The 14,878-nt window shown below is 35.9% G+C and overlaps 1 protein-coding gene across 2 annotated transcripts in view; it reads right to left on the bottom strand.

Moving 5' to 3' along the window:
- The window catches only part of LOC105463491 (ARF interacting protein 1), a 132,966-nt gene that overhangs the window by 72,540 nt on the left and 45,548 nt on the right, over window positions 1-14,878 (bottom strand). For both annotated transcript variants that reach the window (XM_011710606.2, XM_011710605.2), the window contains exon 2: window positions 6,078-6,179. In XM_011710606.2, the coding sequence (XP_011708908.1) occupies window positions 6,078-6,170 (93 nt within the window). In that variant the 5' untranslated portion in view covers window positions 6,171-6,179. The remainder of the gene's footprint in view (window positions 1-6,077; window positions 6,180-14,878) is intronic.

Raw genomic sequence — 14,878 nt, forward strand, 5'->3', positions numbered from 1 at the left:
GAATCACTTGCACCCAGGAGGCAGAGGTTGCAGTGAGCCGAGATCGCACCATTGCACTCTGGCCTGGGGGCGACACAGTGAGACTCTGTCTCAAAAAGAAAAAAAAAGGAACAAATCTAAAAACATTAACATATGAGGCAATGACTAAACTGCTAGCAAAGGGATTTCTAGGACGAAATTATCTCTACACAAATGTGAATGTTGAGTGTGAAGCTAACCAGGGCCTCTCTTAGGACAGACTAAGAAAGGAAGGAAAATGGAAAATCAAACATCTGCAATGAGAAACACAAACAAGAACAAAAAAAAAAATTGTAATTTCATTGCCTGTGCCACAGTGACACCAGCTGGTCAGCCAGGTTATGACAATGTAATATGACAACGTAATATGACAACCTACCACCTTGATTTCATGCAAGACTAAACTTTTAAAAGTGTATTATGCATTAAACAAAAGACATTATAAGATTTTAAACAAGTATAAAAGAAAGATATATATAAGTAAAGTACCTCAGAAAACTTTGGTTATGATCCAGTTTTACATATGAGATTCTCTTCACTGGTCTATAAAATATATTAATATACTTATTTTCTCTATAAATTTTCTCTCTATTAAAATAGAAAAATGAATTTGGAGTTCAATGCAATTTTCCTATTTATTCTTCAGAAAAATAAATGGGGAAAAGTAAGCCAAAATTTAGGTAAACAGATCTTGAGGGTAATTTATTCAAAATAGTCAAATGATGTTTCTGAAATACTGTTTTCACTCATGGGTTAAGAAAGCACATGGCTGAGTTTTATTTTAATTCAAAACTATTAAATATGTAAAGGCCTTGTCTAGCAGGAAAATATCACAATCCTACACAAATATGCACCTAACACTGGAGCTCCCAAATTTATAAAACAATTACTAACAGACCTAAGAAATGAGATAGACAGCGACACAATAATAGTGGGGGATTTCAATACTCCACTGACAGCACTAGACAGGTCATCAAGGCAGAAGGTCAGCAAAGAAACAATGGATTTAAACTATACCTTGGAACAAATGGACTTAACAGATACATACAGAACATTTCATCCAACCACCACAGAATACACATCCTATTCAATGGCGCATGGAACTTTCTCCAAGATAGACCATATGATGGGCATAAAATGAACTTCAATAAACTTAAGAAAATTGAAATTATATCAAGCACCCTCTCAGATCACAGTGGAATAAAACTGGAAATCAACTCCAAAAGGAACCTTTGATACCAAATACATGGAAATTAATAACCTGCTCCTGAATGAGCACTGGGTCAAAAATGAAAAAACAAGGTGGAAATTAACCTATCAAAACCTCTGGGAAACAGCAAGGTGGTGCTAAGAAGTGCAAAGAGGTGCTAAACACCTACCTCAAAAAAACTGAAAGAGCACAAACTGACATTCTAAGGTCACAACTCAAGGAACTAGAGAAACAAGAACAAACCAAACCCAAACCCAGCAAAAGAAAGGAAATTACCAAGATCAGAGCAGAACTAAATGAAATTGAAATAAACAAATAAAAATACAAACGATAAATGAAACAAAAAGGTGGTTATTTGAAAGATAAATAAAATTGACAGACCATTAGCAAGAAAAGAAGAGAGAAAATCCAAATAACCTCACAAAGAAACAAAACAGGAGATATTACAACTGACACCACTGACATACTAAAGATCATTCAAGGCTACCATGAACATGTTTACACACATAAACTAGAAAATCTAGAAGAGGTGGATAAATTTCTGGAAAAATACAACCTTCCTAGCTTAAATCAGGAAATATTTGCTAGTCCGAGCAGATCAATAACAAGCAGCAAGACTGAAATGGTAATTTTAAAATTACCAACAAAAAAAGTCCAGGACCAAGAGAGATTCACAGCAGAATTACAACCAGAAATTCAACAAAGAATTGGTACCAATCCTTTTGATACGATTCCATGAGAGAGAGAAAGAAGGAACCCTCCCTAATTCATTTTATGAAGCCAGCATCACCCTAATACCAAAACCAGGAAAGGACATAATCAAAAAAGAAAACTACAGACTGATGTCCTTGATGAACACTGATGCTAAAATCCTTAACAAAATATTAGCTAATCAAATCCAACAACATGTCAAAATGATAATCCACCATGATCAAGTGGGTTTCATACCAGGGATGCAGGGGTGGTTTAACATATGCAAGTCAATGAATGTGATAAACCACATAAACAGAATTAAAAACAAAAGTTAATCATCTCAATAGATGCCAAAAAAGCATTTGACAAAATCCAGCATCACTTTATGATGATATTAACACTTTATCAGATATATGGTTTACAAATATTTTCTCCCATTCCATAGGATGCCCTTTCATTTTGTTGATTGTTTCCCCTGCTGTGCAGAAAGTTTTTAGTTTAACGTAGTCCCACTTGTTTATTTTTTTGTTGCCTGTGCTTTTGATGTCATATCAAAAAATCATTGCTAAGACCAATGTCATGGAGCTTTTCCCCTGTGTTTTCTTCTAGAAGTTTTACAATTTCAGGTCTTACAGTTAGGCCTTTAATCCATTTTGAATTAGTTTTGTGTATGGTGTAAGTTAAGGATCCAATTTAATTTTTTTTGCATATGGATAGAAAGAACAGTCTTTTCAAAAAAAAGTGCTGATCAACTGAATATTTACATGAGGGGAAGAAAAATCTTGGTCCCTACTTCACATCATACACAAAAACTAATTCAAGATGAATCACAGACCATACTGTGAAAAACACAACAACACAACTTTTAGAAGAAACAAAGTGTCTTCAAGGTACTGAAGTAGGCAAAGATTTATTAAATGGGACATAAAAATTACTACAGAAGGAAACATTGAGAAATTGGACTTCATTAAAATTAACAACTTCTGTTCATCAAAAGATGCCATTAATAGAGTACAAAAACAAGTGGAAGAAGACACTTGCATATATACATCCAAACAAATGACATATACCCAGAATATACAAAGAACTCCTACAAAGAGATTAGAAAAAAGACACACACCCAGTAGAGAAATGGGCAAAAGTCTTGGAAAAGTACTTTATAAAAGACAATCTCCAATAGTTAATAAGAATACGAAAATGTGCTCAACATCATAGTCATCAGGGAACTGCATTTTATAACCACAATGGGATACCATTATGCCTCCATAAGAATAACTAAAATTAAAATGTATGACAATATGAAGAGCTGGTAAGGATGTGGAACAACTAGAACTCTCATTCATTGCTGGTGTTGTTAACTGGTCCAACTATTTGCCAAACATTTATATACTCGTGACTTGGCAATTTCACTCTTGGGTACGTACCCAACAGAAACAAATAATCAAGTACACCAAAAAATCTGTATAAGAATGGTCACAGCAGTTTTATTCATAATAGCCATAAACTGGAAACAACCTAGATAACCATCAGCTGAAGAATGGATATACAAACTGTGGTATATTAACACACTGGAAAACTATACAATTTAAAACACTGAAATATTCAGGGGGTGGGGGGCAAAGGGAGGGAGAGCATTAGGACAAATACCTAATGCATGCAGGGCTTAAAACCTAGATGATGGTTTGATAGGTGAAGCGAACCACTATGGCACATGTATACCTATGTAACAAACCTGCATGTTCTGCATATGTATCCCAGAACTTAAAGTAAAAATAAAAAAAAAAATTCAAAAACTGCCGGCCGGGCGTGGTGGCTCAAGCCTATAATCCCAGTACTCTGGGTGGCTGAGACGGGCGGGTCACGAGGTCAGGAGATCGAGACCATCCTGGCTAACACAGTGAAACCCTGTCTCTACTAAAAACACAAAAAAACTAGCTGGGTGTAGTGGCGGGTGCCTGTAGTCCCAGCTACTCGGGAGGCTGAGGCAGGAGAATGGCGTGAACCAGGGAGGCAGAGCTTGCAGTGAGCCAAGATTGCACCACTGCACTCCTGCCTGGGTGACAGAGCGAGACTCCGTTTCCAAAAAAAAAAAAAAAAAAAAAAACTGCAATAAGCAACAACATGACTGAATCTCACAGACATAATGTTGAGTGAAAGCCAGTTGAAAAAGAGTACACACTGTATGATTCCACTGATAGGTATGATTCCACTGATAGGTAGTTCAGGAATAGCCAAAAGCAATTTATGATTATAGAGTTAGGTTAATGTGTTTATCCCAGGATGGGGTGAATTGTATTGCCTACAGGGCATAAGGAAGCCTTCTGAGGTCCTGGAAATGTTCTACATCTTTATCTGAGCGGTAGTTCTCGAGTGGTACACTTAACATTGTGCTTTCTGCTGTGTAGAAGCTATACCTCAATAAAGAAGAACAGGAAGAAGAAAAACAGGCTTAAGATGGCAAGTGACTTCCCTAACCATGAATGCAACATTTTCTATGTATTATTGCATTATTCTTGGATAAAGGTCCTTAGCTTTCATCAGATTGTCTTTTAAAATATCAACTACCTGATGACAGATATTTTTGTTCACTGTATATTCCCAGTACCTGGTACAGAGCAGATAGTAAATACTTGCATAGTAAGTTTGCAAAAAGAGTTGTTACCAAAAATAAGATGAAGAAATCATTAACTTGAATCTTGGCATAATTAGTATTAAAATTAATAAAAGTTTATAAAGTAATTGGTATAGTCTAATGATGCTAACTTAAGTTTCTTATTATGCAGGTATGTCTTGGAAAGACTAAAATCTGAAATGAAAATTTCTTTTGTGTGCTCAGATTTTAAAAGTCTCTTGGTTCTATGAGTCACACCATGTTGGACCACAGTGCTCAGAAACCAAGTTAAAGCACTTGCCATTAAAATAAACCTTAAGCTTGAAGACATACTAGGTCCTTTCAAAAGATTGTTAATGCAAAAATAAATGAAATTCAGTGGCATTTTCTACTATCATTTAAACTGATCTATTTATAACAGTGATACTCAACCAAGGAGGAATTTCTCCCCTCTCCTGGAGACATTTAGCAATATCTGGACATTTTTGTTTGTCATAACTGCAGGGTACTACTGGCATCTATTAAATAGTAGGAAGAGGCCAGAGATGTGCTAACCATCCTACAATGCGTAGGCCAATAGACCCAACAAAATATAATTTGGCCCAAAATGTCAACAGTGCTAAGACTGAGAAATCCTGATTTAAGTTATCACCTTCTGCTAAACTAAAGTATTTTATTCTTAAACATATGGAGTAAAGAGTACTAACTAAACTACACAATAATTTAAGTACATTTCAACCACTACTTTTTCAAAAATATGAAAACTCTATTTTTAAAGTTGTACACTTATATCAAATGTCATAAAAAGGAATGTTTAATGCAAGTATCTCCAGAAATAACCATCACTATAATTTCTATGACTATATTAGACATATTACTTATCTCATTTAATATTAACATCTTCATGAAAGTAAGATATTCATTACAGAGATTAGAAAACAAAAATCTGAAGAGATTAAATAACTGGCACAAGGTTATACTGCTAGAAATGTGGCATAGCTGAAATTTGAACCCAGATTATCTTCAAACCCATGGTGTTCCCATTAAAATGCACTAAAATTAAATTTCAACTGACAGACAGATCAAAATTAAATGAACCCCGAATACCATTTTCCACTGAGTCAAGTATGGCACTTTAGAAAATGAACAGCAAAATCAGAAGTGGCTATTTAGTGCTAGAAATTATGTACTAAATGACATACATATAGAAAAGATATTAGACAGTGCCAATTTTAAAAGGATAATCTTTTTTTACAAACAGAATTAAGTAGTCTTATAAAGTTAGATACCAAAATCATCAGACATACTCTTGTGCTGATCAATTACTGAAGATAAACCAAAACCTAATAGTTTACTGGCCTGGAGCTTAATCTTGACAAACTATTAAAATGGCCTTCCTTGTCATCCCTATATGATAACATTAGATTCCTGACTGAAGCCAATCTAAGAAAACAACCCTATATTATATTTTGTCTATTACTTTCATCTCAACATTTAAAGGCTTATCATGATTCTTTGCATTAAGAGAAAGAAAAGTGTTCTTACCCTATTAAAGCCGTGTTCACGAGAGTCATCAACTTCTCCATTACTAGTCACTGGAATTTCTGCTGCTGAATTTTTGGGAGATTCTTGAGCCATGGTAGACTCCTAAAACAAAAGAAGAAAAAAAGCGCATAACTAATACCAAATCATAAAGACTGTATTCATGTTTATAGTACTTACAAGCCACCGTTTTAATATTTTTTATCATTGCAACCTACCAAATACTTGTATAATAAACAGAATACATATATAATTTTAAAATTCCATCTGGCTGCTTTAACTTCACTTAACCTAAACTTCTTAATTAAAAACAAGTTACATATTTGTTATAGGTACCACAGGCACTATCCTTGCCTCTTAAATAGTGTTATGGTAGAACACCACTTATAATTGGGAAAAAAAAATTACAGAAAGCCAAGCTTGGTTGTTAATTCAACTACGGCAGCTCTATTTTTCCAACTGGAGGACTGCGAAGACAAAGGAGAGCACAGGGCAGAGTAGAATTAGGTTGGTAACAGATCACTAGCTTAAAAATCCACAAACTTTAGTTGACAAGTGTTATCAAAATAATTCTGTGCCTATTACCAGACTTCAAGACTAGATGGAAAGCTACAGTAATCAAGACAATGTAGTATTGGTGAAAGAACAAATAGGTCAGTGGAATAGGGAGCCCAGAAACAGACCCACATTAATGTAGTCAACTATCACTGACAAAGTGGAAAGGCAATGCAATGGTGAATCGACTATTTTCCACAATGGTGCTGGAATACTGGTGCTGGACATTCACATGCAAAAATAAATGAAATTCAGTGGCATTTTCTACTATCATTTAAACTGCTCTATTTATAACAGTAATTCTCAACCAAGGAGGAATTTCTCCCCTCTCCTGGAGACATTTAGCAGTATCTGGACATTTCTGCAAAAAATGAATCCAGACGAAGACCTTACACTTTTCATAAAAATTAACTCAAAATGGATCACAGACGTAAGCGTAAAATGCAAAACCATAAAGCTTGTAAAGATAGCGCAGGAGAAAACCTAGATGACCATGGGTATGGTGATGACTTTAATCCATGAAAGAAAACACTGATGCCATAATCCATGAAAGAAAAAACTGATAAGCTGCACTTCATTAAAATTTAAGATTTCTGCTCCACAGAAAACAATATGAAGGAATGAGAAGACAAACCATAGACTGAGAGAATGTATTTGCAAAGAACACATCTGATAAAGGACTGTTATCTAAACTGTACAAAGAATTCTTAATACTCAACATTAAGAAAACAGCCCAACTAAAAATGGGCAAAAGATCTGATGTTTTATCAAACAGATGTTTCATCAAAGACAATGTAAAGATGGCTAGTAAGCATACGAAAAGATGTTCAACATCGTATGTCATAAGGGAATTGCAAATTAAAACAACGAGATACTATAAAAAACCTATTAGAATGGCCAAATTCCATAACTCTGACAACACCAAATGCTGACAAGGATGTGAAGCAACAGGAACTCTCACTCACTGCTAGAAGGAATGCAAAATGGTACAGCCACCATGGAACACAGTGTGGTGGTTTCTTGCAAAATTAAACATACTCTTACATATGATTCACCAATTGTGCTCTTTGGTATTTGCCCAAATGAACTGAAAACTTAACCACAGAAAAATTTACACACAGATGTTTACAGCAGCCTTATTTATTTATAACAATTTATAATTGCCAAAACTTGGAAGCAATCAAGAGACCCTTCAGTGAACAGATAAAATGTGGTACCTACATAAATGGAAGATTATTTAGCACTAAAAGTAAATAAGCTATTAAGTCACAAAAAGACAGAGGAAATTTATGCAAATTACTAAATGAAAGAACCCAGGCCAAGTGCAGTGGTTCACGTCTGTAATCCCAACACTTTGGGAGGCTGAGGCAGCGGATCGCTTGAGCCCAGGAGTTTGAGATCAGCCTGGGGAACACAGTGAAACCCCGTCTCTACAAACAACACAAAAATTAGCTGGGTGTGCTGCTGCATCCCTGTAGTCTCAACTACTTGGGACGCTGGGGTGGGAGGATCATTTGAGCCCAGGAGTAGAGGCTGCTATGAGCCAAGATCACAACACTGTACTCCAGCCTGGGCAACAGAGCAAAATGCTGTCTCAAACAAACAAAAAAAAAACCAATTTGAAAAGGCTACATACTGTATAATTCCAACTATATGACGTTCTGAAAAGGGTAAAACTATAGAGGCAATAAAAAGATGAGAGGGTGCTAGAAATTAGTGAGGAAGGAAGAACAGGCTGAACACAGGGTTTTTAGGGCAGAGAAGCTTTTCTGTATACTACAGTGGCAGATACATGTCATTATACATTTGTCAAAATCCAGAGTGTACAACATCAAGAGTGAACCCTAAGGTAAAGTATGAACTTGGGTGATGATGTGTCAATGTAGGGTCATCAATTGTAACAAATGTACCACTCTAGCGAGGGATGTCGACAGTTGCGCATGCGTGGGAACAGGCGGTACAGGCGAACTCCCTGTGCTTTCTCCTCAATTTTGCTGTGAAAACTGCTCTTGAAAATAAAGTTGATTCATTAAAAACAGTAATAATGCTGTCTAAATCTGCTACTGCTTCTAAATTATGACCTTATGAAAGAATTGTTCCTAGATTCTTTTTAAAAATTATTGTAAAAAACATGTAACATAAAAATTACCATCTTAACCTATGTGTATAGTTCAGTACTGTTAGGTATATTCACATTGTTATGCAATCAATCTCCAAAACTTTTTCATCTAGTAAAATTGAAACACTATAACCCATTAAATTGCCCTCCATTTTCCACCTCCCCACAGCATCTGGCAACCACCATCTACTTGTTTCTATGAATTTGACTACTCTAGGTAAGTGGAATTGTACAGTATCTTTTCGTGACTGGCTATTTCATGTAACATAAGGTTTATCCATGTGGTAGCATTTTCTTCCATTTTAAGGTTGGGTAATATTTTCTTGTATGTATATACCACATATATGTATCCATTCCTCCCATGATGGATAGTTGGGTTGCTTCAAACGTTTAGCTATTGTGAACAGTGCTGCTACAAACATGGGTGTGAATGATCCTGCAAGATCCTGCTTTCAATTCTTTTGGATATATGCCCAGAAGTAGTATTACTAGATCATACTGTAATTCTAGTTTTTTAAATAAAATTTTTTATTTCAATAGCTTTAGGGGTACAAGTGGTTTTTGGTTACACGGATAAAGTAGGCAGTAGGGAAGTCTAAGGTTTTAGTGCACCCATCACCCGAGTACTGTACATTGTACCCTATAGTTTTTTATCCCTCACTCCCCACCCCACCTTCCCCCTCTTCTGATTCTCCAATGTCCATTATGCCACTCTGTGTGCCTTTGTGTACCCACAGCTAAGTCCCCACTTGTAAGTGAGAACATGTGGTATCTGGTTTTTGATTCCTGAGTTACTTCACTTGGAATAATGGCCTACAGTTCTATCCAAGTCGTTGCAAGGTATTATTTCATTTTTTGTTAAGTAGTATTCCATGGTATATATAAACCCCATTTTCTTTATCTACTCATTGGTTGTTGGGCACTGAGGTTGACTCCATAACTTTCCAACTGCGAACTGTGCTGCAATACACCTATGTGCAGTTTTGATATAATGACTTCTTTTCCTTTGGGTAGATACCCAGTAATGGGAATGCTGGGTTAAATAGTAGACCTACTTTTACTTCTTTGAGATCTCTAGATACTGTTTTATCACCAGCAACGTATAAGCATTCCTTTTTCATCACATCCATGTCAACATCTACTGTCTTTTGACTTTTTAATCATGGCCATTCTGGGTAGGGTAAGGTGGTATCTCACTGTGGTTTTAATTTGCATTTCCCTGAAGATTAGTGATGTTGAACATTTTTTCATGTTTGTCGGCCATTTGTGTATTTCTTTTGAGAAATGTCTGTTCATGTCATTTGCCCACTTTTTAATGGAATTACTTGTTCCCTGTAGATTCTGGACATTGGTTCCTTGTCTGATGCATAATTTGCAAATATTTTCTCCCATTCTGTAGGTTGTCTGTTTATTCTGATGATTATTTCTTTTGCTGTGCAGAAGCTTTGTTTAGTTAGGTCACATTTATTTATCTTTGTTTTTGTTGCATTTGCTTTTGGGGTGTTGGTCATAAATTCTTTGCCTAGGCCAATGTCCAGAAGAGTTTTTGCTAGGTTTTCTTCTGGAATGTTTATGGTTTCAGATCTTAAGGTCTTTAATCCATCTTGAGTTAATTGAGTATGTGGTGACAGGCAAGGGTCCAGTCTCATTCTTCTACACGTGGTTATCCAATTTCCTCAGCACCATTTATTGAATAGTGTGTCCTTTCCCTACTCTGTTTTTGCATGCATTGTCAAAGATCAGTTGGTTGTATTTGGCTTTATTTCTGGGTTCTCTATTCTGTTCTATTATTCTATGTATCTACTTTTATGCCAGTACCACACTGTTTTGGTTTACCATAGCCTTATAGTATAGTTTGAAGTGGGGTAATGTGATGCCTCTAGATTTATTCCTTTTGCTTAGAATTTTGGCTATTTGGGCTCTTTTTTGGTTCTGTATGAATTTTAGGGTTTTTTTTCTAATTCTGTGAAAAATGATGCTGACATTTTGATAGGAATTTCATCGAATCTTTGGGCAGTATGGTCATTTTCAGAATACAGATTCTTATGGAATGTATTTTCATTTGTTTGTGTCATCTATTATTTCTTTCAGCAGTGTTTTGTAGTTCTCCTCGTGAAGATTTTTTGCCTCCTTGGTTAAGTGTGTGCGTGTATATGTATATGTGGGTGTATATATATATATATATATACCCACATGTGTGTATATATACACACCCACATATATACACACCCACATATATACACATGTATATATACCCACCCACATATATACACACACATATATATACATATACACACACATATACATACACACACACACACACACACACCCCAATTGTAAAAGGAATTGAGTTACTGAGTTGATTCTCTGCTTGGTTGTTGTTGGTGTATAGCAGTGCTACTATTTTGTGTACATTGATTTTGTAACCTGAGACTACTCAATTCATTTATCTGATTGAGGAGTCTTCTGGAGGAATCCTCAGGGTTTTCTAGGTATCCAATCATTGGCAAACGGAGATCACTGGACTTCCTCTTTTCCAATTTGGATGCCCTTTGTTTCTTTGTTTTGCCTGATTGCTCTAGCTAGGACTTCTAGTACTATAATATGTTGAATAGAAGCAGTGAAAGCGGGCATCCTTCCCTGTTCCAGTTCTTAGGGGGATTACTTTCAACTTTTCCTTGTTCAGCATGATGCTGGCTGTTGAGTGTGTCACATATGGCTTTATTTTGAGGTATGCTCCTTCTATGCCTAGTTTGTTGAGGGTTTTTATCATAAAGGGATGCTGAATTTTATCAAATGCTTTTTCTGCATATATTGAGATGATCGTATGTTTTTGTTTTTAATTCTGTTCATATGACGAATCACATTTATTGACTTGCATATGCTGAACCATCTCTGCATCCCTGGAAAGAAACTCACTTGATCATGGGGAATTACCTTTTTACTTTTTTTTTTTTAATAGAGTCTTGCTCTGTCGCCCAGGCTGGCGTGCAGCGGCATGATCTCGGCTCCCTGCAACCTCGACCTCCTGGGTTCAAGCGATTCTCCTGCCTCAGCCTCCCGAGTAGCTGGGATTACAGGCCTGCACCAACACTTCCAGCTAATTTTTGTATTTTTAGTAGAGAGGGGGTTTCACCATGTTGGCCAGACTGGTCTGGAACTCCTGGCCTCAAGTGATCTACCCACGTTGGCCTCCCAAAGTGCGGGGATTACAGGTGGGAGACACTGCACCTAGTCTCATGGGGCATTATTTTTTTGATGTGCTATTGGATTCAGTTTGCTAATATTCCGTTGAGAATTTTTACACCTACGTTCATCAGGTATATTGGTCTGCAGTTTTCTTTTTTGTTATGTCCTTAGGGAGCAATCCTTCTCAATATTTTGGAAAAATTTCAGTAGAATTGGTACCAATTCTTTTTCTTTTTCTTTTTCTTTTTGAGACGGAGCCTTGCTGTGTCGCCCAGGCTGGAGTGCAGTGGTGTGATCTCAGCTCACTGGAGCCTCCGCCTCCTGGGTTCAAGTGATTCTCCCGCCTCAGCCTCCCAAGTAGCTGGGACTACAGGCACACGCCACACACCCAGCTAATTTTTGTATTTTTAGTAAAGACAGGGTTTCACCATGTTGGCTGGGCTGGTCTGAAACTCCTGACCTCAAGTGATCTCTGCCTTGGCCTCCCAAAGGGCTGGGATCACAGGCATAAGCCACTGTGCCCAGCCAGAATTGGTAGCAATTCTTTGAACATCTGGCAGAATTCAGCTGTGTCTCCATCTGGCTGTGGGCATTTTAAAATTGGCAGTTTTATTTTACTTTTTTAAAATTACTGAATCAATCTCACTGCTTGTTCTTGATGTGTTCAGAATTTCTATTTCTTCTTGATTCAAGCTTGAAGGGTTGTATGCTTCCAGGAAAGTATCTAATCCTTCTAGATTTTCTAGTTTGTATGCATAAAAGGTTTCCATAGTAGTCTCGAATGATGTTTTGTATTTGTGTGGTAGCAGCTGTAATGTCTCCATTTTTATTTCTAATTGAGATTATCTGAATCTTCTCTGTTCTTTTCTTGGTTCATCTAGCGAGTAGTTTATCAATTTTGCTTATCTTTTCAAAGAACCAGTTTTTTGTTTCATTGATATTTTGTATTTTTTTGTTTCAATTTCATTTAATTATGCTCTGATCTCTGTTATTTTTCTTCTGCTAGCTTTGGGTTTGGTTTGTTCTTGTTTCTCTAGTTCCTTGAGGTGTGATGTTAGGTTGTCAATTTATAATATTTCATACTTTTTGATGTAGGTGTTTAGCACTATACATTTCCTCTTAGCACTGCTTTTGCTGTATCCCAGGAGTTTTGAAAACTTGTTTCACTGTTATCATTCACTGCAAAAAATTTTTAAATTTCCATCTTTATTTCATTGTTAACCCAGACATCATTCAAGAACAGATTGTTAATTTCTATGTCTATGTATAGTTTTGAGGGTTCTTTTTAGAATTGAGTTCTAGTTTTATTCTGCTGTGATCTGAGAAGATACCTGATATAATTCCGATTTTTAAAAAAGTATTGAGGCCTATCATGTGATCTACCTTGGAGAATGTTGTGTGTGCTGATGAGAATCATGTTTATTCTGCGGTTCCTGGGTGGAATGTTCTATAAATATGTTAGATCTATTTGTTCTACAGTGTAGTTTAACTCCAGTGTTTCTTTGTTGACTTTCTGCCTCAATGATTTGTCTACTGTCACCAGTGGAATGTTGAAGTCCCAAACTATTTTTGTGTTGCTGTCTGTCTCTTTTCTTAGGTCTAGCAGTAATCGCTTTACAAACATGGAAGCTCCAAAGTTAGGTGCATATATGCTTAGGACTGTAGCATTTTCTTGTTGAATTATATAATGACCTTCTTTGTCTTTTTTTTTTTTTTTTTTTACTGCTGTTGCTTTTATAGTTTGTTTTATCTGATATAATGGCTACTTCTGCTTGCTTTTGATTTCAACTTGTGTGAAATATCTTCTTCCATCCCTTTACCTTGAGTCTGTAAAAATCTTTATGTGTGTCTTCTAAAGACAGCAGATACTTGGTTTGCAATTTTTTATCCATTCTGCCAATCTGTATCTTTTAAACAGATCATCATATTGTTAGTGACTGTTTTCTTCACTGTATTATTGTTATATGAAATCCTTGTGAAATTTATGCCTTTAGAAATTTCTATTCTGATGCGTATCAACTTTTTGTTTCAAGATTTAGAATTCCTTTTAGCATTTCTTGTAGGGCTAGTCTAGTACGGACAAATTCCCTTGGCATTTGCTTGTCTGAGAAAGACTTTATTTCTCTGTCATTTATGAAACTTAGTTTTGCTGGATGTTATTCTGTTTAATGAGACTAAAGATAGGACCCCAATCCCTTCTGGCTTGTAAGGTTTCTGCTAAGAAGTCTGCTGTTAGTCTGTTTTCCTTTACAGGTTACCTGACACTTTTGTCTAACTGCTCTAGGAATTCTTTCCTTCATGCAGACTTTAGATAGCCTGATGACTATATGCCCTGGTGATGTCCTTTTTGCAATGAGCTTCCCAGGAGTTATTTAAGCTTCTTGTATTTGGATGTCTAAATCTCTAACAAGGCCAGGGAGTTTTCCTTAATTATTCCCTTAAATAAGTTTTCTTTCTTTTTTTTTTTTTTTTTTTTTTTTTGCTTTTTATTCTCTCAGTAACACCTATAATTGTTAAGTTTGGCCATTTTATATAATTACCTATTTCTGGATGACTTTGCTCATTTCTTTTAATTATTTTGTCTTAAATTTTATCTGACTGGGCTAATTCAAAAGCCTTGTCTTTGAGCTCTGAAATTCTTTTTCCTATTTGGTCTAATCTATTGTTAAAGCTTGCCACTGCATGTTGTAGTTCCCTAAATATGTCTTTCACTTTCAGAAGTTCTGGTTGGTTTTTCTTTAAAATATCAATTTAGAAAATTTTCATTCATATCCTGAATTGTTTTTTAAACTTACGTTGGTTTTCACCTTTCTGTTCTTTTGTATCTCCTTGAGTAACTTAATAATCTTTTGAATTCTTTATCTGGTACGGAGTAACTTAATAATCAACCTTTTGAATTCTTTATCTGGTATTTCAAAGATCTCATCTTAATTTGGATCCA

Source organism: Macaca nemestrina, chromosome 3 (assembly GCF_043159975.1).
Source record: "Macaca nemestrina isolate mMacNem1 chromosome 3, mMacNem.hap1, whole genome shotgun sequence".
Taxonomy (NCBI): domain Eukaryota; kingdom Metazoa; phylum Chordata; class Mammalia; order Primates; family Cercopithecidae; genus Macaca; species Macaca nemestrina.